At 42.6% G+C, this 25375-nt stretch overlaps 2 protein-coding genes and 1 pseudogene across 2 annotated transcripts; 1 reads left to right on the top strand and 2 right to left on the bottom strand.

Annotated features, from left to right (window-relative positions):
- Nucleotides 1–1020: 1020 nt before the first annotated feature.
- Nucleotides 1021–10462, top strand: LOC136488993 (uncharacterized; annotated as a pseudogene).
- Nucleotides 10463–14545: 4083 nt separating this feature from the next.
- On the bottom strand, nt 14546–15365 carry LOC136485021 (HVA22-like protein e). The gene is made up of 3 exons (XM_066481971.1): nt 15283–15365; nt 15039–15161; nt 14546–14896 (listed from the first exon to the last, which is right to left on the bottom strand). The coding sequence occupies exons 2-3, from the start codon at nt 15140–15142 to the stop codon at nt 14629–14631; spliced, it is 372 nt and encodes a 123-aa protein (XP_066338068.1). The 5' UTR covers nt 15143–15161; nt 15283–15365; the 3' UTR covers nt 14546–14628.
- Nucleotides 15366–16210: 845 nt separating this feature from the next.
- LOC136485020 (HVA22-like protein e) lies at nt 16211–17396 on the bottom strand. The gene is made up of 4 exons (XM_066481970.1): nt 17185–17396; nt 16891–17040; nt 16545–16779; nt 16211–16422 (listed from the first exon to the last, which is right to left on the bottom strand). The coding sequence occupies exons 1-4, from the start codon at nt 17229–17231 to the stop codon at nt 16405–16407; spliced, it is 450 nt and encodes a 149-aa protein (XP_066338067.1). The 5' UTR covers nt 17232–17396; the 3' UTR covers nt 16211–16404.
- Between the last annotated feature and the right edge of the window lie 7979 nt (nt 17397–25375).

Genomic DNA, 25375 nt, shown 5'->3' with positions numbered 1-25375 from the left:
CAGCAGTAGTCCTACTTATACTCAAACTCTCCATGTCCTGGATATACGTTTTGGCTTGGTTTTACTCTAGAGAGAGAGAGAGAGAGAAAGTTTGTGTGGTGTGTGACTCCTGTGAAGTCTTTTTGTTTATATAATCAGTTTTGAGGATCCACTGAAAAAAAGAAAAAAAGAGAAAGAAAAAAACAACAGGAAAAAAAGAAAAAGAAAAAAAGGGGGGTTGTTCGTTGTGCTTCTCCATTGTTTCCGGTGGTGTGTTGTGACCTCCTTTGTGCCTAGGCTCGCGTCTCTAGCATGGTCTAGGCTAGGACCAGCACAGTACCACCATTGAACGATTATTCAGCTTGCTTTTATGACTAACATGGTGCTAGTACTTCCTTGCTTCAGCCCACCTATAGCTCCACATATTTCGACTACAGCTTGATAGATGTTGTTGTTATGGCACCGATACACTTCATTCCATGGTTGCAGACTTGTTGGTTGCCGTTCCCTCCTGTTGAGCAAGGTAAGAATTGGTAAGAGCTTTTGTAACAGGTTGAGAGTGAGCGCCTTGCAGTAGCTACATCCTAATAGCTGTAGGGCTTTTATTTCTTCACCTGTTTTCTTGTTTCCCTTGTCTTTTAAACCATGTTAGGATCAGAGGATGTTAACAAGAGGCCACAATCTCCTCGCACCAAGGGCATCATTCAACATTTTACAAGGCAAGTGTAGCTGCATACAGAAGGACTTGATCAAGACTTATAGGTGACCAATGACAAGATTGGGCAATTGGAGGCCACCCAACTTGCCTCCACCACCAAGCTTATAGGATTGGAGGCATCTGTTGCCCGTATGGACAGAAGCCTTGCTACTCTTCTGAAGCATTTTGATGACTTCCACACGAAAGACAAAGAGCAGCATAATGAAGACAACAAGGACGAAAAGTGACTCGAAGATAATTATGATGATGATTATACTGCTGATACTGAACATGATGCTCATGACACTCGTGACCAGCGTCGCCTACGCCATAATCATAGAGGTATGGATGGTCACCGCCGACGTGAGGTACCCAATAATAATGATGCTTTTAGTAAGATAAAATTTAAGATACCTCCTTTTGATGGTAAATATGATCCTGATGCATACATTACTTGGGAAATTGCCGTTGATCAAAAGTTTGCATGTCATGAATTTCATGAGAATACACGTGTTAGGGCTGCTACTAGTGAGTATACTAATTTTGCTACTGTTTGGTGGATAGAACATGGCAAGAAAAATCCTAATAACATACCACGAACTTGGAATGCTTTGAAACGAATCATGAGGGCCAGATTTGTCCCTTCTTACTATGCACGTGATTTGTTAAATAAATTGCAACAACTGAGGCAGGGTGCTAAAAGTGTAGAAGAATATTATCAAGAATTGCAAATGGGTATGTTGCGTTGTAATTTAGATGAGGATGAGGAGCCTGCTATGGCAAGATTTTTGGGTGGGTTAAATCATGAAATCCGGGACATCCTTGATTATAAAGAATACACTAACGTAACCTGTCTATTTCATCTTGCTTGTAAAGCTGAAAGGGAAGTGCAGGGGCGATGTGCCAGTGCCAAGAATAATATTTCTGCAGGGAAAACTAATTCATGGTAGCCCAGCATGACTACTACTCCAACTACACGTGCTCCTATGCCAACATCCAGCGACAAACCTCGTGCTACTTCCGCAAATTCAGCGGCGAAGACGACCCAGAAGCCCTGCAAGTGCTTCATCCATGGCATCTATAGGTAGAACAAGAGACGTTCAGTGTCACCGGTGTAAGGGATATGGACATGTGATGCGTGACTGTCCAAGCAAGCGTGTTATGGTCGTCAAAGATGATGGTGAGTATTCCTCTGCTAGTGATTTTGATGAAGATACACTTGCTTTGCTTGCTGCTGACCATGTAGGAAGTGAGGAACAACCAGAAGAGCAGATTGGTGCAGAGGATGCAGATCATTATGAGAGCCTCATTATGCAGCGTGTGCTTAGTGCACAAATGGAGAAGGCGGAACAAAATCAGCGGCATACATTGTTCCAAACAAAGTGTGTCATTAAAGAGCGTTCGTGCCATTTGATAATTGATGGAGGTAGCTGCAACAACTTAGCTAGCAGCGATATGGTGGAGAAGCTTGCACTTACAACCAAACCGCATCCACATCCATATCACATTCGATGGCTCAACAATAGTGGTAAGGTTAAGGTAACGAGATTGGTGCGAATTCATTTTGCTATTGGATCATATCATGATGTTGTTGAGTGTGATGTTGTGCCTATGGAAGCTTGTCATATTCTGCTAGGTAGACTATGGCAATTTGATACAGATTGTATGCATCATGGTAGATCAAATATGTATTCTCTCATACACCATGATAAGAAAATTGTTTTGCTTCCTATGTCTCCTGAAGCTATTGTGCGTGATGATGTTGCTAAAGCTAAGAAAACTAAATCTAAGATCGATAAAAATGTCAAATCTATTAGTAGTAACAAAGATGAGATAAGATTGAAAGGACATTGCTTGCTTGCTACTAAATCTGATATTAATAAACTAGTTGCTTCCACTTCTGTTGCCTATGCTTTGGTATGCAAGGGTGCTTTGATTTTAGTTCACGATATGCAGCATTCTTTGCCCCCAGCTGTTGCTAACATTTTATAGGAGTTTTTGGATGTTTTTCCAAGTGAGATACCAGCGGGGCTGCCACCAATATGAGGGATTGAGCACCAAATTGATCTTATTCCTGGTGCATCTTTGCCAAACCGTGTGCCATATAGGACTAATCTGGAAGAAACGAAGGAAATTCAGCGACAAGTGCAAGAACTACTCGACAAAGGTTATGTGCGTGAGTCCCTTAGTCCTTGTGCTATTCCTATCATTTTAGTGCCAAAGAAAGATGGAACATGGCGTATGTGTGTTGATTGTAGAGCTATTAATAATATCACCATTCGATATCGACACCCTATTCCACGATTGGATGATATGCTTGATGAACTGAGTGGTGCTAATGTGTTTTCCAAAGTTGATTTGTGAAGTGGGTACCACCAGATTCGTATGAAATTGGGAGATGAATGGAAAACTGCTTTCAAAACTAAATTTGGTTTATATGAGTGGTTAGTCATGCCTTTTGGGTTAACTAATGCACCTAGTACCTTCATGAGGTTGATGAACGAGGTCCTACGTGCTTTCATTGGAAAATTTGTTGTAGTCTACTTTGATGATATATTGATTTACAACAAATCTATGGATGAACATCTTGATCACTTACGTGCTGTTTTTAATGCTTTATGAGATGCACGTTTATTTGGTAACCTTGAGAAGTGCACCTTTTGCACCGATCGAGTGTCTTTTCTTGGCTATGTTGTGACTCCATAGGGAATTGAGGTTGATCAAGCCAAGGTAGAAGCTATACAGGGATGGCCTGTACCAAAGACTATCACACAAGTGCGGAGTTTCCTAGGACTTGCTGGTTTCTATCGCTGATTTGTGAAGGACTTCAGTACCATTGCTGCACCTTTGAATGAGCTTACAAAGAAGGGAGTGCCTTTTAGTTGGGGCAACGTATAAGAGAACTCCTTCAATATGCTAAAAGATAAGTTGACACATGCACCTCTCCTCCAACTTCCTGATTTTAATAAGACTTTTGAGTTTGAATATGATGCTAGCGAAATTAGACTGGGTGGTGTTTTGTTACAAGAAGGCAAACCTATTGTGTATTTTAGTGAAACATTGAGCGGGCCTGTTCTAACTTATTCTACATATGATAAGGAATTGTATGCTCTTGTTCGCATATTAGAAACATGGCAGCATTACTTGTGGCCCAAAGAGTTTGTTATTCATTCTGATCATGAGTCTTTGAAGCATATTCGTAGTCAAGGGAAATTGAACCATAGACTTATTGAATCTTTTCCTTATGTTATTAAGCACAAGAAACAGAAAGAGAATATTATTATTGATGCTTTGTCTAGGAGATATACCTTGCTGAATCAACTTGATTACAAAATCTTTGGATTAGAAACAATTAAGGACCAATACGATAATGATGCTGATTTTAAAGATGTGTTGCTGCATTGTAAAGATGGGAAAGGTTGGAACAAATTCATCTTTAGTGATGGGTTTGTGTTTAGAGCTAACAAGCTATGCATTCCAGCTAGCTCTGTTCGTTTGTTGTTGCTGCAGGAAGCGCATGGAGGTGGCTTGATGGGGCATTTTGGAGCTAAGAAAATGGAGGACATACTTGCTGGTCATTTCTTTTGGCCAAAGATGAGAAGAGATGTGGAGAGGTTTGTTGCTCGTTGCACGACATGTCAAAAGGCTAAGTCATGGTTAAATCCACACGGTTTGTATTTGCCTCTACCTGTTCCTAGTGCCCCTTGGGAAGATATTTCTATGGATTTTGTGTTGGGTTTGCCAAGGACTAGGAAGGGATGTGATAGTGTGTTTGTGGTTGTTGATAGATTTTCTAAGATGGCCCATTTCATACCCTGTCATAAAATGGATGATGCTACTCATATTGCTAATTTGTTCTTTCGAGAAATTGTTCGTTTGCATGGTGTGCCCAACACAATTGTTTCTGATCGTGATGCTAAATTTCTTAGTCATTTTTGGAAGACTTTATGGGGAAAACTGGGGACTAAGCTTTTGTTTTCTACTACATGTCATCCCCAAACCGATGGTCAAACTGAAGTTGTCAATAGAACTTTGTCTACTATGTTAAGGGCTGTTTTAAAGAAGAACATTAAGATGTGGGAAGATTGTTTGCCTCATATTGAATTTGCTTATAATTGTTCGCTGCATTCTACTACAAAGATGTGCCCATTTTAGATTGTCTATGGTTTCTTGCCTCGTGCTCCTATTGATTTGATGCCTTTGCCATCTTCTGAAAAACTAAATTTTGATGCTACTAAGCGTGCTGAATTAATGTTAAAACTGCATGAAACAACTAAAGAAAACATAGAGCATATGAATGCTAAATATAAATTTGCTGGTGATAAAGGTAGAAAGGAACTAATATTTGAACCTGGAGATTTAGTTTGGTTGCACTTGAGAAAGGATAGGTTTCCTGAATTGAGAAAGTCTAAATTGATGCCTAGGGCTGCTGGACCATTTAAAGTGTTAGAGAAAATTAATGATAATGCATATAAGCTCGATCTGCCTACAAATTTTAGGGTTAGTCCCACATTTAACATTGCAGATTTGAAGCCATATATGGGAGAAGAAGAAGAGCTTGAGTCGAGGACGACTCAAATGCAAGAAGGGGAGGATGATGAGGACATCAACACCAATGATACATCCACGCCGACACGAGTACCAGTTTCTGGTCCTATTACTCGCGCCCATGCTCATCACATTAATCATCAAGTAAGTTCACTCTTGAGTTCTTGTCCATCATATTTAGACCATAGAGACGCGTGCACTCTTGTTTTGGTTAGGAACCAGGGAGAGGACCGAAAGGGACAAGGATTCGCGGAGGCTGAATTTGGACTCCAGGACAGCTCCAACTTGTGATGGTCACCACGGTTGCATACAGACTCGGATTGGGGCGTTCAGGTACTTCATGGAATCCTAATGAAGTCTATTTTCATATGGATCCGGAATCAAGTCCATATCTATTTTGAGGTGGCTGCAATGACTGAATTCTGACTGAGAGCTTATTTGTCCAAGGTGCTGCGTCACCTTAGTTTGGTCCAATGGGCCATGTATCAAGTTGGGTCCATTAGGGACGCGTCCTAGGGTTGGAGAACGACCCCAACACCTTGGTGGTCATCCTTCCACCTTCATATACTCCTTAGCCACCACCAAGAATAGTTGAGTTTTGTTTAGATCAAGTTTAGCTCTCACTACTTGCTTGTAAGCGCGCATGCTGGATCAGCCGCCCGTCTTCTTGTCTTCGGAACCCCACCTTGATTAAGATTAAGTTTGAAACTTTCATCTACATCTAGTAATTCAATACTTGCTATACTTGTTCTTGCTAGTTCTTCGATTGCTTACAGGACGAGTGCCCTAGTGGCCGGGTGACGCACTCCACAAGATTGCAGCAGCCATTGGAGGTGGTGTATCGGTTGCTAAGGCGCAGCTTGGAAGGCTGTAGTCGGGCCATGAACGTCGTCTCCATCCATCAATCGAGTTATCCCACACCTCTCATCGAAAGATCGGGAACAAACCCTAGCGGGATCATATCACTTAAGCTTGTTCATAGCACCACTTTCTTGATCTCATAATCTTAACCAAATGAGCTAAAATATTGCATATCTTATCTTTGAAAGATGATAGTCATAATCATGTAAAGTTTGATACATTTTGTAAAGATGGACAATCCTTCTATAGGTTAAGCAACTCCACTCTTTTTGACAAATGCATTCAAATATCACAATCATCCTTCTAATCATATCATCCATGTTATAAGAATGAACAATGCACATAACATCAACATTAACATGATTCGATGTGCCTAGGTTTGGTTCTGTTGGTGTTTTCCCACCAATAGAGCCCATGCACTTGATCTCTACCTTGTCTTTATGAGCAGAACACACTTCGAGCAAACTATGAGGGAGTTGATCCCCCAAATTCTATAAATAAAAGTTCTGAACTAACAATAATGATGCACACAAGATGTCGCCAGTTTCTATTAATAATGGTTGACTTCGAAATGCTAAACAAGGAGGAGGAACAAGTCAAGAAAGGATGCACTTGTCAAACCTAAATCAAACTCAAAACCAAGACGGGTTTGTCAAAATAAGGTGGCACCACCATTGAAAGCGCCACTACTAGAGGCGCCACCTCAAGAATCCTCATCTTCAAGAGTGAACCGAGGGAGGACACATGTCTTTCTCTGGCCGAGGGTATCATGACTCTTAGGAGGCCTTCCACCGCTTCAACAACAGACTCGCAACCATTGAACAAACAAATGATGCCATACAAGGTATGTTACATAATCATACACAATGGTAGGTAAGCATGGGACAAGAGATGGCTAGCCTCCAGCAACAACAGCAGCAACAAAATCAAAATTGGGAGGCTTTGTTCTAGCACCTCCACATTCGGCCACCTCGTTGAGCAACCACGGCAACAACCAGCTTGGGGGAGAAGGCATCCCCCATGTATCTAGATAAATATTTCTTTTCCTTTCATTATTCTTAGTTTGCTTTTTATATATTTTAAAATAGAAATGATGAATAGTTTCTCTGTTGTAATTCCTTTCAAGTACCTAGTTTTCAGTCTAGAATTCTCCCGAGTTTTGAATAAGATTGTTTTGATATAAGGATTTACTCTAAACTTGAAACAGGTGGGTAGCATATGCTTGATCTAAGTCTAGGTAATTAATGGATATGATATGAGAAGGTCTGAGGTGCTATTTATCTTGTTCCAAGTAACACTAAAGTTTTAGAGATTTATCTTTTGAAAAACACAAAAATGCTACATGATGAGTTCCTGTATGAGAAAGCTTGAATTCCCACCAGAGCCATACATGTTATTTATGCTAGAAAAACTTCCACATATATGCTGCTTGTAATAGCATTGAGTTTTGTCAAGCTTTGTTGACCCTTACGAGAGATTTGTCATGCTCTTAAAATCAAGATCATGTACACACCACCCAAATATGCATTACTCCTACACTGGGGGTAAGAGCAAAAACATGCCTTCCATCTAGATCCACCCAAAAATGTTCTATTCCTACACTAGGAGTGAACACAAAAACATGTCTGCTAGGTTTTCACTCAAAATAAATGCTCCAAGTTCTTGTTGCTATCTCTCTAAAGTTTTGTCGCAGAAAAGAGAAATGGGGCTATGCAAAAGTTATTCATAAAAAAAGAAGAAAAAAAGGAGTTGAAAAAAATGGACAAGTGTCCGAGATATTTAAAACAATGGGTACTTAGATGTCCACCTGAAAAAAAAGATAGATGAATAAGATGGCCCCTATTCTCCAGCAAATATTTTCAAGTTTTCAAAAGAGAGAGATAAGTTTCCACGGAGCAAAGTAGAATTAGGTTAGCCACCATATATTCCACACACATGTACATCTTGATTTGATTTGTATGACTTAGCTTTCTTTGGATCTGTTGTTTGACTTTACAATATATGCATTGCAAGTATGCCCTACCTTTCTCCCTACCTATGAACTCCACATAAAGCTTTAATGGTAGGAAGAGAAAAGGCATAACATTATAATTGCCTTGGTGAGGATCCACAAATACCACATATATCGAGAGACTTAAGAGTGTCATACAATGGAATCTCTGAGTTTTATTTTAAAAACTTATAAAAACTCTAGAACAATGGTGGAACAAAGAACTTGAGACATAGTGCTTGACTTGATCGTTCTGTCTTTCAATTGCTCAAGACCCAAGTGAAGGCTAAGAAGCCCTATGGTTAAGGTAATATGAGTAAGTTTTAAAGTTAGATCAGTTTATTCTAATCCAGAGGAAAATTCTTGATTGAACACTTGTGTACTTTTGAGGCGTGGAAGCATTGTAGCACCTCCTAATCCATTGCTAAGTTTAGCTTTGCTCAAGGACTGGCAAAGGTTAAGTGTGAGGGAGCTTGTTGATAGTCATTAACATCAATCATAAACCATCAACATATCCTGCATTTGTACTTAATTCCATCACCAAACATAGGTCTAGGGGTTTAAACTAATAAATTCCACAAGTTTTGGTGAATCTGTGTTTGCAGGAGGATTTAATTAGAAAATCGGCAAGGTGGACCTATTCGTCAGAGCAAATCATGTTTATCTGCGATGAAACTAACATTGGAAGACTCTAGAACCATCCAGAAGGCAACCCACCAAAGATCGAGCTGAGGCACTGACAGTGGGGCTAGCTAGCCTATGGGCCTTACCTGTCAGGCTCTCCTTCATTTGTTGGTTCTCCGCCGCCTCTTAGATTGCATCTATGCTCTCCTTTTAACTTGGTTTGATCTGAGGGTCCAGAATTGATGCTACCCCATATATATAGCAGCCCCTACCCCCCTCCATGGAGCCATCTTGAAACCCTAATTCATATCTCTGATTCAGATCAAGACACACCAAGAGGAATAGGTCTAGAACTTTCTAATGTAGTAGATTAGTAGCTCGGGAGTAAGGGTAGAGTTGGGCTCATGCTCAAGTTCTAGATCTAGTCTTCGAGGCTCGGCAATCTTCACTTCTACATCTTGTATGACTTATTATCAATTCATCATATTCCTATCTACATGCTATGCTTACTTTTAATATGTATCTTGCTTAGTTAAGGTTATCATTACTTTTGTGTGCGGGTTCATAGAGTGCTTAGCCTGCTAGTTTACCATGGTTGGGCTAAGTAGCCAGCCGTGTGTAAGCATGGTGCTTATACGATGCTTTGCCTATGAGTACACCCTGTTCTCTGGTTGTATAGTAGCAATGGGAGGTGACAGTCCCATCTAGCCTTCGTAGTCCATACCAAATCGAGCAGGTTCTTAAATTATAGGACCATAGTCGCGTTAGTAGAGTTATCCTTTTACGGTGCTCTACTGTCTAAGTGGCATCCCGAAGTGCACAAGAGTAGAGTTAGTCTTAGCTATACTTGGGTGTATATATATACTTTGACCATGTAATAAGAATATCAAAGGAATCTACCTCACTCGTTGTTCTCCTGAGTTAACTAGTTTACAATATCTTAGTGATCTATCCCCTGAGTGTCATTATGCTCAATTCCTATCATTACCTTAACCCCTTGCTCTAGCTATGATGGTATGTTGACTGATAGATACTCCTTTGATATTCACTAATCTTTACTCCATTGTTTCCCTATGGTAAAATATAAATAATGATACCTGGAATACTCCTGGTAAAATGCAATAATGTTATTCTGTGCGCTTGCGGAATCCTTCATATTCTATTTGTGTTAATAAATACCAACAACCGTCATTTGAGGCTCAACAACCTATGATATAAAAATGACTCAAATCAACCATATGGGAAAGCCACCACACCTAGACATCACAAGCTATGATTATTGGAAGAGGAAGATGTGTGCACACTGGAAATCAATCAATAGAAAGATATGGGAAGTTGTGGAGAAGGACTTTGCGGTGCTTGATCCATCAAGTCCAACTGCAAGAGAAGAAGAGAAGCTTCAATACAATGACATTGCTATTAACCTCTTGTATGAAGCTTTGGATTCGAAGGTGTTTGAGCAAATCAAAGATCTTGAGAGAGCTCATGATGTGTGGACAAGATTGGAGGAGTCATATGATGGCATCAAGGCGGTGAATGGTGCCAAGCTATATATGCTCAATGACAAGTACACATCATTCAAGATGAAGGAAGATGAAACAATACTGGAGATGTTATATAGGCTCCAAACAACTATCAATGATTTGAAGAGTTTGGGTGAGAAAGTTGAAGACAAGGACTTCTCTTATAGGTTCTTGAGATGGCAACCACCGAGGCTTGATACGTTGGTGACTATTCTTGTGAGAGATGGATTGGATACTTAAGCTATTCAACCACCTCTAGCCATTTAGGACCTTTCACCATGCTTGGCCTTGTGAAAACCAACCAAACTGGTTCAGAAACGGCTAGGCCAGTTTGGAAATGGCAAGGCCGATTTTCCTGCCTATTCCAAACCAATTTGTTTCCAAATCGGGTTTGGATCTATTTTCAATGTGGGAAACTTTGAGATTGTGTTTTAGACTTGTTTTCTACAAGACTAAGACCAGTCCCCTCTATATAAATGAGAGGATCATGGCCAATTGAGCAATCTAACTTCAATCATAAAAAACACAACAACTACCCTTTTGCCCTAACTTCCTCTTTACCTTGTTGTTTGTCACATCTCTCATGAGATTTGGTGGCGTTCTAGGTGTCCTCGAAAAGGATCATATATCATAGGAGTTCTGGTAAGCATGCTACTCTAAGTTGAAACTTGATGAGATTACACCAAACTATGTCATTAATAATATCATCGCCCATGAGCTTCGCATGTGCATTAAAAATAACTCTTCTTCACCACCATCACCGAGTGTCAAGATCTTGGCCACCACAAGCAACCACTAGTACAAGAACAAACTACGACAGAAAGAACCAAACTCATGTGAAGAAGAGGAGAGAGATGACGATGAAGAAGAAAGCTCATCAAGTGAAGAGTGCACCCCCAAGAATCATCCACGCACATGCCAACAAGATAAGCATGTGTGCATCATTTTGAGGATGGGGGTACGCAACAAGCCTTGACCATCTCCATGTCTACATAGAGAGGACCAAGAAGAAGGAGAAGGACATGAAAAAAGGAGCAAAGAAGGAAGCAAAAGTATGTTGTAACATAAAGGGATCAAGAGTGGAACCTTATGACGATAAGAACCCTAGCTCACCCACATCGTCATGTTACTCATTATGTTCCTCATTATAAAACATCCTCATTATTTATGCAATTTTTATTAATCATGCATTGCATCACTACATGTCGTCTAGGTACAATAGTTGTTGAACGCAAGTGAAGGAGCTAGAAGATGGAGTGATCTGTGGTCAATTCCCAAAGATGGAGGTGTACAGTGAGCATATCCTAACGATTAAAGAAAACTAACTTAATAAGTATTAAGCAAGTTATCCAGGCAAGCTCATAGCATCCTAACTCCTATATATTTTAAATGCTTTACATGCGTCCTTATGTTATATATATTGTGCATTGAAGTTTATAGGAGTTGTTTAACAAAGTTGTTGCATGATCTACTTTGTCCATATGATATGATATTTTATCCTAGAACTAGCATATGTAGGATTCTCTAATTGCTTTACCATGTTAGGGATGCGATAGAAGATGAGTGATGGGATGTCACTCGTGAGATATAGGATATGTTATGTTGGAAAATGATGATGACCATGATTTTGATAAACTGAGACCGGGTGAGAATAAGTTAACGATTTATTGACCAATGACTTCCTAATTTGTTTTGTCCCACCTATGTTGAGTAAAGACCATTTGTGGTCTGAACCATTGGTCAAGTGGAACATACTAGACACATACTGAGGATATGGGACACAGGAAGCCTATGTACCTTGTTTTCCAACTGATCTCGAATTGTCAACCACACTTCTGAGGGGAGGCAATGGCAGGCTACTAGTTAGAACTCTTGAGACAAGCAAGGCTTTGATACCATGGGGACTATGCCTTACTATGTGGCTAGCTCCACCATATTGCCATGCAAACTCTTGGAGTCTTATGTTATATTTAGTCAGGTAAGTCTTGCAAGAGTACAATTCAATACTTAATAGCCCGTTTGGATGTTGGTATTGAGGCCTAGAATTTGGAATTGGCATTGATAGCCCCTAGCTCCATTATTTGGATGGCCTTGGTATTGGTTTGTGGAAACGGGCTCCAATACCAGGTGACATTTGGGTCGCCTGCTCAACCTCGCGCACAATACTGAGGCCACCCCCTCTATATTCATATGAATCGGTAGCTCTGCTTTCTTCCCCACACGACGCGCCCATGAAAAAAGCCACCGGCACGGATGGCAAGTGACCCCGAGAGGATGGCGGCATCGCAGATGCCCTCCCTCTCACTCTCGTTTGGCTAGGGTCGAGACCCCCCATGGTCATGGCTCTGAGGTCCGCCTACCATGGCCGGGGTTGAGCTCCCCCCATGGTGGCTGGCGAGCTTCCCCCGTTGTGGCCGGGGTCAACCTCACCCCATGGCCACAGCGGAGCCCCCCCCCCCCCCCCCCCCCCCCCGCCCTGGTGCCATTGAGATTCGCCCCCGCTTTCCATGGACATTGTCGTCGAGCTTCCTCCACGGTCAACCTCAGCCCGACATGGGCGCCGCCATCAATCTCCCACCCAAGGTTGAGCTCTGCCTGCCATGGACGCCGACGACGAGTCTGTCCTAACGGCGCGTGAGAGAGTTTCAATTGCATGCTTTTGCATCCAAACAGGAATCAGATATGAGCTACTTGCTAGGATTCCAAAATCTAATTCAATAGTCATCCAAACAATAATATTTGAATTGTGGCTATTTCAATACTATGGCTGCTTTGGCATTGAACCCAATTCAATTCCAACCCTCTCAATTATCTACATCCATACAGACCCTAAGGTTTATTCTCGATCTAATGTTGCAGGTGAGCTTGTTGAGTTCTATGATTGTTGTGGCAAGTTCATCTTGCTAAATAATAGCCACCAGGAGTGGGCCTTGAGTTATTGTTGTAGGCTCACTCGGTGGGCTCAATTTGGACTTGTGCTTGCCTTTTGCTACCTCTATTCAAACTGTATTGCAGTATCTATGTATAAATATTTTTGAACTATTTGATATCTAGTGCAAAAAAAAAACTCTGAACTCTGGTGTATAATACCTTCTATTAGAACATAGCTATGCATTATATAATTTCATTATAAAATTGTTGTAATGATGGGTGTGACCCATGATCATCGTTTAGTCTATAAATGTCATAACATCGAGTCTTTTCATGTGGTGACTCGATGCATTACCGGGTTAAGCTTGCTTCAAGGCGTGCTTAGCGTCATGTTGGTGCCCGAGAGCACTTGAATTGGGTTAGATCGAGCAGGTCTGTGGCATGCATGGCATGGGGAGGAGCAGCACGGCGTGGGACACAGGACACAATGGCGTAGTGGCAGCGGCGCGGCGCGGCGCGGCGCTTGTGATGATGGTTTGGCAATGTGGACTCAAGATGTCAATGAAAGTAAGGGAATTGAGAAAAAAATATTGCTTGTTTCCCTTTGTTTGAGGAAGACAGGCATGATTATTAGGGATTAAAAAATATTTTAGGAAAAGGGATTTGCTATAGCATATTTTTTATTATCTTAATAGTCATCTTTATTGCTTGTTATAGGGAAAGTAGGTTGCTTTTAGTCAATCTGGAGTTGCTCTTAATGGGCTACCAAATGACTTTGCTACTGGGTCTAAAGCATGGGCCTTCAACCAAATACAGTGTTAATGGGCCACTAGTACAATCATTCAGTTCTGTTTCTGTCCAACCAAAGTGTTTTCCCATCATTTTCTTTCTCTTCGGAGATAAAAAAAAACTAAGCAGACTATGTCCATCTTGAGAAGAAATATTGAAAAAGAAATGTTGAAATTTGTGAAGAGAAGCTGACGATGAAACCAACAGCGTGACAACCGACAAGGTATTATGTGCTCCCTCCGTCCCAAAATAAGTGACGTTTTTTATTTTCAGATATCTTATTTGACTATTCGTTTTATTTATTTTTTTATAAATATAATATATTTAGTTATGACTTATTTTATTATTAGAGATATTTTAATATTGATTTATTTATTTTATAATTTACATAAAATTTTTGAATAAGACGAACGGTCAAACAAGATGTCTAAAAATAAAAAAACATCACTTATTTTGGGACGGAGGAAGTACTCTGTTGTTTCTGCAAGTTGTGGACCCACTTGTACCTCAGCGTAGCCAAATTAATTTCAAAGTCTTTGCAAAAGGAAAAAAATAACTGTCAACGGCCATTTATTTACAAATGCGCAAAATGGTTATACATGATGCAGCCTTTTTTGCAAAGAACATCATAAGGAAACAGCAAAAAAAAGCACTTGTCCTAGGTGTCAGATAAGATATGATATCATATATAAAATAATATAACACATAAAACGGACTCAAAGTTCCTTTTTACAAGTGCATATTGATCAAAGCTTGAGCTTCTTTGGAATGATCATCGAAAGTAGCTTCCTCTTGGACTTCTCTTTTGGAGAAGTAGAAAGGATCTTGTCATCTTCGTTAGCACTAATAATAACGTTGTTGTTGCTAGTGCTGCCAGCACCTGCAGCCTGTATGGCAGTATGCTTTTTCACCTGCTCCCTCACAAACCTGTTGTAGATGAATGCTGCTCCCCTGAAGTTTGGAAGAACCAGCCAGGCCATGAACAGCAGCTTCAACTCATACCAAACAGGAATCCTGAAATTCATAGAGATGCTAATCAGACGGCCATGATTGCACATAAGTAACGGGATCCTGTTGACCTGTTCCCACTGGATGTTAGCCTCTATGTGGAATTGCAGAGAGGGAAACTGGGCAGAAATCAGAATAACAAAATTACCAGTAGATTAGGGACTGCAGGAGCATCTCCATGAGTGTGATGAATGAATACAGGATCCAGTAGGCCAGCCACTGCTCGTCGTCGAGCTTGGACGAGCTCTCCATCGCCTGCACCGATGCATATCTGTAGAGTGCAGGCCCATCCATAGGAAAGTATATCATGTATAAATTTTCCATAAAAACACACCAAATTCATGTAGTATCAGATTTTACAGATAAGAGAGTAGAAATTGCTGTGAACTTACAAGGGGTAAAGCAGAGTGACAGTTGGCCTGCAGCAACGTTGAAAGGGGAAGAGAACCAAAATTATGAAACTGAATCACCGTTGGGCGTTGGTAGAAAAGAAAAACAGGCCAAGCCAATCATAGGTGTGAAACTGAATTCGCAAATGAATAAATGAAACTGCACATCACATACCCTGCTAAGGAGTGAAGGTGAGATAGGATCGTCCACAGCTTGCCCATTTGGAGCGACGCTAACAATTAACTGCACCCTTGCCTCCTTAGTTTGCAATTGCAAGCCTGTGGTTTATTGACGGCATGACCTATGCTTGTTGTTTGGATGATGGTGATGCGTACAAAGGGGCGGCAAAAAAAACAGATGGTTGCCGGCCAAGTGAGCTTTAAGCTGTCAACAGTAGATGTGTTGACTGCATGGTTGCCAGGCAGGTGAAACATTAGGCCCCAGCCACCTTTGTTCATAAGAATTAGTTCATTTTCACATAAAAATGTTGGAAACGTAAAAAAATCCGGCAATCCAAAAGGTGTCTTAAAGGGAAGCCGCCCAACAGGTGCAAAGTAGAAATTGTCCAATTAACTGGTATACTTTCATGTTCAAACAACAGAATATGAACTCATTCAACAGCAAGGAAAGTCTGTTTTATTTCCACAAACAGTACGAATTTGCAGGCCATCCACAAGGGCTGGGCTCGATTTTTGGCCCATCGAGACAGGCCTTTAGGAAACTACAAAGTGATGTTTTATGGGATGTCTCAGAAGAGACTATAAAGTGATGTTTTAATGACTCTGTTCAGATTTGCACTTAATCATAAGATTTAGGCCCTAGCAACAGAAACGGGCCGTTTTCAGAGAGAACGGAAGCAGAGAAATTATTCAGAGTGAAAAGTCTGTCCCAGAACATTGTATATTTTGACATAAAGTTCACACATTCACATCATCAACACCGAAAGGTGGTCTCGTCTCCATTCCATGTTAAAGTTGATGTTCACACATACAGGATGGCCATACACACATCGAACAACTCTATTTCAAGAGAAGAACAAAAACAAACAACAGAAATCTAGTGGACTACACTACAGGTTGCCGGGACATGGTCCAGGGATGGGATCACTGCACCCAGCTTCATCTTCAGTAAGCTTCATCATCCTGAAACATTCAGACAGAACACACCGATGTCATCTTCAGTCAAAGAAAGGAAATACTCGTACTTTAAAATAATCGTGATCTGCAGGTGTGGCAAGAGCTGAATCTGGTGTTGCGGAGCTCACCTTCTTGGGTGTGAGGAAAGCGAGGAAATTGCTCTTGGGCTTGTCCTTGTCCTTGGACGACGGCGACACCGACGACGACTTGCCGTCGTCCTTCTTGCCGGAGCCGGCGGTGGTGAGGCCGTGCTTCCGGAGCTGCTCCCGCACGAACTTGTCGTAGATGAACGCGGCGCCCCTGAAGTTGGGGAGCACCAGCCACGCGATGAACAGCAGCTTCAGCTCGTACCAAATCGGGATCCTGAAATAAACAAACAGAGTCCATTTGAGATAAATCTTCCGGTTAAGTCTTCTCAAGAAGATTATGCCACCAAGATCACGGATGAGATTTATCAGTCAGTAAAGTGATTACCAGTAGATGAGGGACTCGAGGACCATCTCCATGAGCGTGATGAAGGAGTAGAGGATCCAGTAGGCCAGCCACTGCTCGTCGTCCAGCTTGGACGGGCTCTCCATCGCCTGCACCGACGCGTACAGGGGGTAAAGGAGCATCACCGTTGGCCTGCAGGAACAAACAAACAGCAGATGGTTTTCACACTCGATCATAACTGAATTAACAAAAGGCTGAAAACAGAAGCACGACAAAACCAAGTAAAAGAAGTGAAGAAAAAAAAAATCAGAAGCAGTGAAGATGAACTGGACATACCCTGCAAGCGAGTGGAGGTGGGTGAGGATCGTCCACAGCTTGCCCATCTTCTACAACCTTCTTCTCAGCTGGTTGTGCTGGTGGTGGTCTGGTTGTGCTGTCGCTTGCAGGTTTCACTGGAAGCTAGCTAGAGATGATAGACGGACAGGTGAGTGAGTGAGTGAGTGGAGTGAGCCAAATGTGTCTTTGCTTGTTTGGGTGAGTTTGGGTGATGTTTCAGGGAAGGGGAAGCTGAGGTTTAATATATACGGGAAATAAATACTCTAAACGAAACCACAGTGTGACAGGGATAGAGGACACTTGGCGTGGCGCTATTGGAGGTTCGCCTGCATTTGTCTCGGTATGACGGAGATGGGGACGTGCACACGTGGCAACATGGTACCGCACCGACCAAGTCAGGTACTTTATGAATTTGGGAGTTGTTTAAGACTTTGGATATCGGAAGGACAGAGAAAATAGGGAACTGCATCCGAAGATGCTTATGGTCTTGGCCCTCCAAAAGCGTTCATGACGTCAAATTTACGGTACATGTATGAAGTATTAAATGTAAACGAAATAAAAAACTAATTGCACAGTTTGCTTTAACTTTACGAGACGAATCTTTTGAGCCTAATTAGTAAATGTTTGGACAATAATTCACAGATACAAACGAAATGCAACAGTGAAGAATCGTGCACTATGCAAAGTTTGCAGGTGCCTAACTAAACGCGCCCTTGGTTCATGTGGACTTGATGGACAGAGAACATGGGAAATTGCACCTAGAGATGGTCAAGCTTCAGTTCCATCTTCCATGCGGATTCTCAAGACATCGGCTTTCAATTTGTCAAAAAAAAAACAGTCTATTTTTGTTGTTAATTTTTTTAGTGCTCTTTGCCCGCGCAATTTGGGTCATATACATGTTGCATTACTGTATCAATCCGATATAATTATTGTGAATTAATAAAATCCTTCCTTTAAAAAATATATGTTTTGTTTGAGTTTTTTTAAATAACAGAGTAAATATGGAGGTGAGCTGCGCTGATCCTATAGACAATGGTTGGTATGCTTAGATCATCTCCGACGGTCCCCGTTCCACCCCCAGTAAGAAAAAAATGTAATTTGAGGGATTTGAGAGCTTCAGCAGTACCCTAATCTCACTCCCAATGAGCAATTTTTTTTCTCAGCTAGCCGCTCAAAATCTAGCCCCCGACCCCTCAATGATGAGGGACCTGGACTCGCCCCAATACAAGTGGAAGCAAGCACTTGACGTCTTCAAGTCACCGGCGGTCTCGGAGTAGGAGGGCGGCGGAAGAGGAGCGGCAGCGGAAGAGGATGCGGCGCGGCTTGGCGATGTGCCCAACAAACGAGGTGACGGCGGAGGAGGAGAGGTGGCCGAGGATAAGCAGCATGGGAGGAGGAGCATCGGAAGGGAGGGAGTGGCGACGGAGTAGGGTGGCAGAGGAAGAGGATGCGGCGCTCAGAGAGTCGGAGATCACGGCGGGGGAACGAACGGGTGGGTAGAGAAAGAATAGAAGAAAGGGTGTGAATGACAAATTGGCCCCACATGTCAGAGGAGATATTGGGGGTGAGATTTTCTCATTTTGTTGGAGACGAAACCTTTTAAAACCCTCAAGACAAAATCATAGCTCCTCCAATAACTAGTTTTGGGTTGAGATTTTCTGCTACCGTTAGAGATGCTCCTAGAGCATCTTCCCCAAAATGAGAAAAAGCAATCCCCTATAACTGGTTAAAGGGGATCGAGAAAACATGATTTGTGGTTAAAGGGGATGACGCCCTAGCTGATCGGGGAAAAATGCATCCTCTATATTACCTTTTCTCCATTTCCACTCTCTTTTAGTCTAAACCTCATTCTGATGCCATAAAAAACTCAAATTTATGGCGGAGATCGACATGCCGATGGCGTTGGAATGGTGGAATCGGGGAAGGTCGACATAGCTGCAACGACCTGATTCCGACTAGTTCCTGGCCTCGTGATTGCCAGCCCGTAGCAAAGAAGTGCCAACAGTGCTAGATGCAATGGGAACCGACGATTGACGACAGGGAACAGAACATTGGGAGAAATGATTCGTGGCAAAAGGGAAAGGCGACCGATGGGTCTCCCCTTTCTTTAGAGGCGTGGGGGGAGTTTTTGAGGAGTTGAGAAAAAATAGAAAAAAGAGATCTGTTGGAGCTATTTTTTCATCTAATTTTCCTGGTCTTAGATCCTAACGGGGTATTTGGTTTCAGGAACTGGGTGGTGCATTATCTTCTTACTCATTTCTTTTGTATTTGGTTTGTAGAAAAAGAATAAGTTGATGAATCATCACATCATTTCTTATAAGACAATAGATAGTATAAGCACCATCTCATCATCTAGGACGGGTGATTTATTGTCCCTCTACAAAAAGCGTGTGTACAAATAATAATACTTATTTGGTTTAATTTAAAATTATGTGACTATTGAAAAGATGGGAAGTATTTTTTTTTTGTACGAAAGGAGTATACGTATAATCATGGTAAAAGATGCGTCGAACACGGAAAACCCACCGGTCGATTTCGACTTTGGGATTGCCTGTAGTTGCTCACCACGAAATCGAAATGACGATGGCACACTCGTGGTGCCACGAACCCTATCCTGGCGATTTTTTTACGTGTAATCGTCATCAGCACAGGCGCTTTATTTCGCCCTCGAAACACGCCGTCAGGCAAGCACAGAGCGGCCGGTGATGGGCCACGTGACCGTGGCACGCGACGTGACGCGTCGCCCGGAGCGGCGCACAGGCGTTGGCTCCCGGCAGGGCGGCTGGCACTGGCAGTGGCAGGGGCAGGCATAAAGATAGCTGAGACCGTGTTCGTGAAATTTGGGAATTGTATTTTTGTTTTTATTTGGTAATTAATATTTAATTATTAACTAATTAGACTTAAAATATTCGTCTCGCAATTTCCAACCAAACTGTGCAATTAGTTTTTTTTCATCTACATTAAATGCTCCATGTATGTGGCTACTGTAGCATTTTTTTAAATCGTTTTGGGAACTAAACAAGCCCCGAGTACTCGCGCGCCGCGCGCTGACCCGTACATGTCGCCTCCGCCCGCGTGACGCCGCCCACATGGCCTCTGCCCACTGCCCGGCCGACCCCGCGGAGCAGCCGAGGAAGCGGTCCACCCAACGCATGCCGTGCCTCCGTGATTACGTGGATTAGTTAGAAGGTGGAAGTCATTATCAACCTGAGTCTGAGGCACTTTCGATTCAATTTTCTACACTACAGACGAACCTGAAGGTGTTAAGAAGGTGAAGCACAAAAGCAAAAAGAAGGAAATTCTTAAAAAAGGATTGGAAAATACAGAAGCTAGCACTTGATAGTCCCCCAACAGGCACAACGAGCGAAAGGCTTGATGCCGGTAGTCCTCCACCGAGCACAAGAGCGAAAGGCTTAATGTTCGGGTTAAATACTTTAGCCTCAGTATGGCTCTCACACACACGCAAAGTGGTTTAGTGAGGGATTTTCTCTGTCCATAACTCATACAGTGTTTTGGGCATCGACTTACTTGGTACTCTATTGAGAATATGAATGGCGGTTTTTAACGCCTCCATCCATAGACTCAAAGGTAAGTGGAGTAGCTTATCATACTGCGCACCATATCCATCAGGGTACGGTTGCGTCTTTCAGCTACTCTATTCTATTGAGGTTCGCCCGGTGTTGAATACTGGGCAACTATGCCATTCTCCTGTAAAACCTTGCAAAAGGTCCAGGAAATTGGCCATATGGGGTATGCCGACCGTAGTACTCCCTTCCACGATCGGACCTGACTATCTTAATCTTTAAGTTGTGTTGGTTTTCAACTTCTGCTTTAAATATCTTAAACTTATCTAATACTTCTGTTCTTTCTTTGATTGGATAAATATAGCCATAATGGAAGTAATCATCTATGAATGTTATGAACGAATCATAACCATCCACACTCTTTACAGGGAATGGACCACAGATGTCTGTGTGAATAATCTGTAGAATTCATGTGCTTCGTTTGGCATCTTTCTTAATTTTCTTTACATACTTTCCTTTTATGCAATCTCTGCAATGTTCTAAATCTGAGAGCTCTAATGCAGGAAGAATTTTATTCTTAACTAGTCTTTCTATTCTCCCCTCGAAATATGGCCTAAACAACAGTGCCATAATTTCGACAACGCATCGTGAGCTCTCTTTCGTTTTCTGTTTACAACCACAGACGAGGATACATTCATATTGTCGCATGCAACGTTCCCATCATCGCATACAATATTCACATCATCATATAGTGATAACAAATAAAGCTCATTCTGTAAGATAGCAAGACCAACACATGCATCATTAAATGTTATCTTACATTTACCATTTCCAAAATGGCAATCATAACCATCATTGTCGAAACATGACACACTAATCAAGTTTCTCTATAATGAGAGAACATAAAGAACATCTCTAAGTATGAGTTTGAAACCATCAGCTAGCTCTAGAGAAAGATCGTCAACGGCTTCAACTTCTGCTTGGACTCTATTTGCGACTTTAACATGTCTTTCGCTTCTTTGCGTAGTCCTCGTCGAACAGAATCCCTGTAAAGAATTAGCAACATGAACAGTTGCACCTGAGTCAATCCACCAAGTAGATTTTGAATACTGTACATACAGGGATTCATTTATGAACGTAATAATGTTCTCACCTTTCTTTGCCACGATCATCTTTAGGTAATCGAGACAATCTTTCTTATAGTGTCCCATCTTCTTGCAGTGGAGACATTGATCTTTCTCTACTGTGAACTTGTTTTGCTATGGCTGATGCAGCATGGGACCCTTTCCCTTTGACTTTGAGGAGAAGTTAGCATTAGTATTCTTTTTCTTATTATTTTTCAGATAATTGATAGTGCCACCATTGGCAGCTTTCATTCTCTCCTCCTCTTGCACACACAATGCCATGAGCCTCTCCATGTCCCATTTCTCGGGCTGTATGTTATAGTTGACAACAAAAGTGTCAAACTCTTTTGGTAAGGAAGCAAAAACCAGATGGATAAGGAACTCACCCTTGAGAGCTAGATCCATTGGTTTTAGCTTAGATGCCAAATGGCTCATCCTTAGTATGTGCTCTCTTATGCCACCATTGCCTGAGTATCTCTCTGTCACTAGCTGCTTTATCAGCTAGGTAGCATATGTCTTTGAAGAGCCAGTGAACTAACTTTTTATTCTTTTGAGATACTCAGTGACAGTGTCACACTCTAGGATTGAGCCCACAATTATAGGCTCAATCGTGTTCTTTATCACAGCCAAACACTTCTTGTTGGCAGTGACCCATTTCCTAAGCTCAAGGTCATAGGACATTCTTTGGGATGCAAAATCCCTCTCTCTAGTTGCCCAGGCGGTATCAGCCTCGTTTGTCTCCCGCACCGGTGCCACAGGCTCTGTGGGACACGGTGTGGTGACTACCCAGTCCACCTCAGCGAGGATGAAAGCCAAGTTGATCTTTTTCTTCTACTCAATGTAGTTATCATCTTTTAGAGTGGGGATCTCTTTGATATAACTCATCAAGTTGTACCCGCCTGAAAACACAATTCAAATAGTGTGAGAACATAAATAATAACAATAACAATTGCATGCCTTAGTTTCAACGTTGGTCAAAATTAAAACATACAATTGTTCTCTACACTAATTCCACATCATCGTTGGGCAGAAATAGAATTAATGCAAGACAAAACATCATAATATTGCCATTAATCAACATTGGTCAGAATAATAACAATATTATGATCAATTAAAACATATCTATTTTTCAAAATTAAATTCTCCCGTTGGTTTGAATTTAATAATGAAAATAACATCTTTACATACGCAGCGGAAAATAATTCAATTTGATGAATTTTACCCACAAGAAAATCCTCTTTTCTATTTTCTTTTGAGCCAATTTCTATTTTCAATTTTTTGGAAAAAATAAAAAACGAAATGGGCTCATTCTTTACTGTTTCGGTCCAAAACCGACAAAAGCCGGCTCGGCCCACCGCTCCGCGCACGCAGGCCGCACCCAGGCCGCACCCTGGGCCTGGGCTGGCAAAGTCGTGCCCCGTGCGCTCCCGCCTGGGCCACGAGTTGGCCCGCTCTATCTCGGTCGTCCGTCCAGCATCGGACGGTCACGCGTCGACTTCGGGTGGATAAAACCCACCGACGCCGGCCTCCAACCGAAACCCTAACTCATTTTCCACTCCGCTCTCTCTCTCTTCGCCGCTCACACTTCTCTCCTCAGTGCACCACAGTGGCAACCGAGCGACGGTGACCGAGAGCAAGCAGCCGCGGCGACCGAGCGTCTAGTGCCATCGCCGGCCCCTTCGCCGGCGCGTGCGCTCCCCACGCGGGTGAGCGCGCTGCCGTCGAGAGGACTAGCGGCGACACCCTTTTCCCCTCGGTGAGGAGCTCCCGAAACCCCAAAACCCTAGATCTCCCGTCCTCTTCTCCACCTTCTTTCTCTCAGCCTCACGAGCACGCGCCCGGCGATGGTACAGTGGTGAAGATTGTCATTTCCCCTTCCCCTTTTTCTATTTGATTGCATTTCTTTCGTCTTTTCTTCTCGGTTCTATCCGATTTCTACCTTTTGTTTTCGGATCTATCCGATTTCAGGGTTGGGGGTGGGGATGGAAGTTAGGGTTAGGGTTTCGAGTTCATTGTTAGGGTATCACTGTTGTTCTTTTCCCGAATCGATTATGGGTTTTAGGGCTCGGTTTAAACATGAAAACCGAGCCCTTCTTCTTCTTTCTTTAACCCGGTTAGGGTTAGGGTTCATCCGAACCCTCTTCTTTTCTCAGATCTGAAGGGATCAAAGTTAGGGTTCAACCGAACCCTCTTTACTTAACCCAGTTAGGGTTAGGGTTCATCCGAACCCTCTTTCCTTTTCTCAGATCCAAAAGGATCTAAACTGATAAGCTAGGTCTATACTCAAACGAGGCTCTGGTACCAATGTTAGAACTGTAGGAACACTGGGATCATAGATCTAGCCATAGACTGACTCTATTCGGGATAAAAGGCGTAGTACTTCCTAATGCAAGTAGAATTAGAGAGAAGAGAGAGGTAGAAGATGGTCGTGTCAGACCTGAGACCATAGTGGAAGGAGATTCGCTTGTATCCGCCATGGGGTCGACGTCTGCGCTAAGGCAGCGACGGTCGGTGAAGATGTGTCGGAGATACGGTGCCGGTGGTGAAGATGATGACGGCGCAGTGCTCTGGCGGAGGTACTTCCCGTCACTGTCTGCGCCCCTCACTTAGATTGGGTTTAGGGTTTGTCGGTGGGGAGGTCGGCTCAGGTCAACCTCGTGATTAGAGCCGCCGGCCCCCACCTCTTTTTATAGCGCAGGGTGACAGGGGCCCTCCAGCCATGGTGGGCTGGGCGCCCCCGATCAGGGCGCAAATCAAAGGCCCAACTAGTCGTTTGGTCCAGTTCGGTTAGAGATCAATCTAACACCCCAATCTCACTCCCAATGAGCAAATTTTTTTCTCAGCTAGTCGCTCAAAATCTAGCCCTTGACCCCTCAATGATGAGGGACCTGGACTCACCCCAATACAAGTGGAAGCAAGCACTTGATGTCTTCAAGTCACCGATGGTCTCGAAGTAGGAGGGCGACGGAAGAGGAGCGGCAGCAGAAGAGGATGCGGCGTGGTTTGGCGATGTGCCCAACAAACGAGGTGACGGTGGAGGAGGAGAGGTGGCCGAGGAGAAGCAGTATGGGAGGAGGAGCATAGGAAGGGAGGGAGTGGCGACGGAGTAGGGTGACAGAGGAAGAGGATGTGGCGCTCAGAGAGTCGGAGATCACGGGGGAACGAACGGGTGGGTAGAGAAAGAATAGAAGAAAGGGTGTGAATGATAAATCGGCCCCACATGTCAAAGGAGATATTGGGGGTGCGATTTTCTCATTCTGTTGGAGACGAAACCTTTTAAAACCCTCAACACAAAATCATAGCTCCTCCAATAACTAGTTTTGGGTTGAGATTTTCTGCTACTGTTAGAGAAGCTCTTAGTGCATCTTCCCCAAATTGAGAAAAAACAATCCCCTATAACTGGTTAAAGGGGATCGAGAAAACATGATTTGTGGTTAAAGGGGATGACGCTATATTACCTTTTTCTCCATTTCCACTCTCTTTTAGTCTAAACCTCATTCTGATGCCATAAAAAACTCAAATTTATGGCGAAGATCGACATGC

The sequence above is a fragment of the Miscanthus floridulus genome, chromosome 10 (genome assembly GCF_019320115.1).
Source record: "Miscanthus floridulus cultivar M001 chromosome 10, ASM1932011v1, whole genome shotgun sequence".
Taxonomy (NCBI): Eukaryota; Viridiplantae; Streptophyta; class Magnoliopsida; order Poales; family Poaceae; genus Miscanthus; species Miscanthus floridulus.
Note: the sequence above shows the minus strand (reverse complement) of the source record. Positions and strands in the feature narration are given on the sequence as shown.

Excerpts from the sequence above, each read along its gene's own strand:
- LOC136485020 (XM_066481970.1), bottom strand. The coding sequence starts at position 17,231 with ATGGGCAAGCTGTGGACGATCCTCACCCACCTCCACTCGCTTGCAGG. Across the intron at positions 17,041-17,184 it reads CACCTCCACTCGCTTGCAGG|GCCAACGGTGATGCTCCTTT; the intron begins GTATGTCCAGTT and ends TTGTTCCTGCAG. Across the intron at positions 16,780-16,890 it reads CTCGAGTCCCTCATCTACTG|GATCCCGATTTGGTACGAGC; the intron begins GTAATCACTTTA and ends TGTTTATTTCAG.
- LOC136485021 (XM_066481971.1), bottom strand. The coding sequence starts at position 15,142 with ATGGAGAGCTCGTCCAAGCTCGACGACGAGCAGTGGCTGGCCTACTGG. Across the intron at positions 14,897-15,038 it reads CTGCAGTCCCTAATCTACTG|GATTCCTGTTTGGTATGAGT; the intron begins GTAATTTTGTTA and ends TATGAATTTCAG.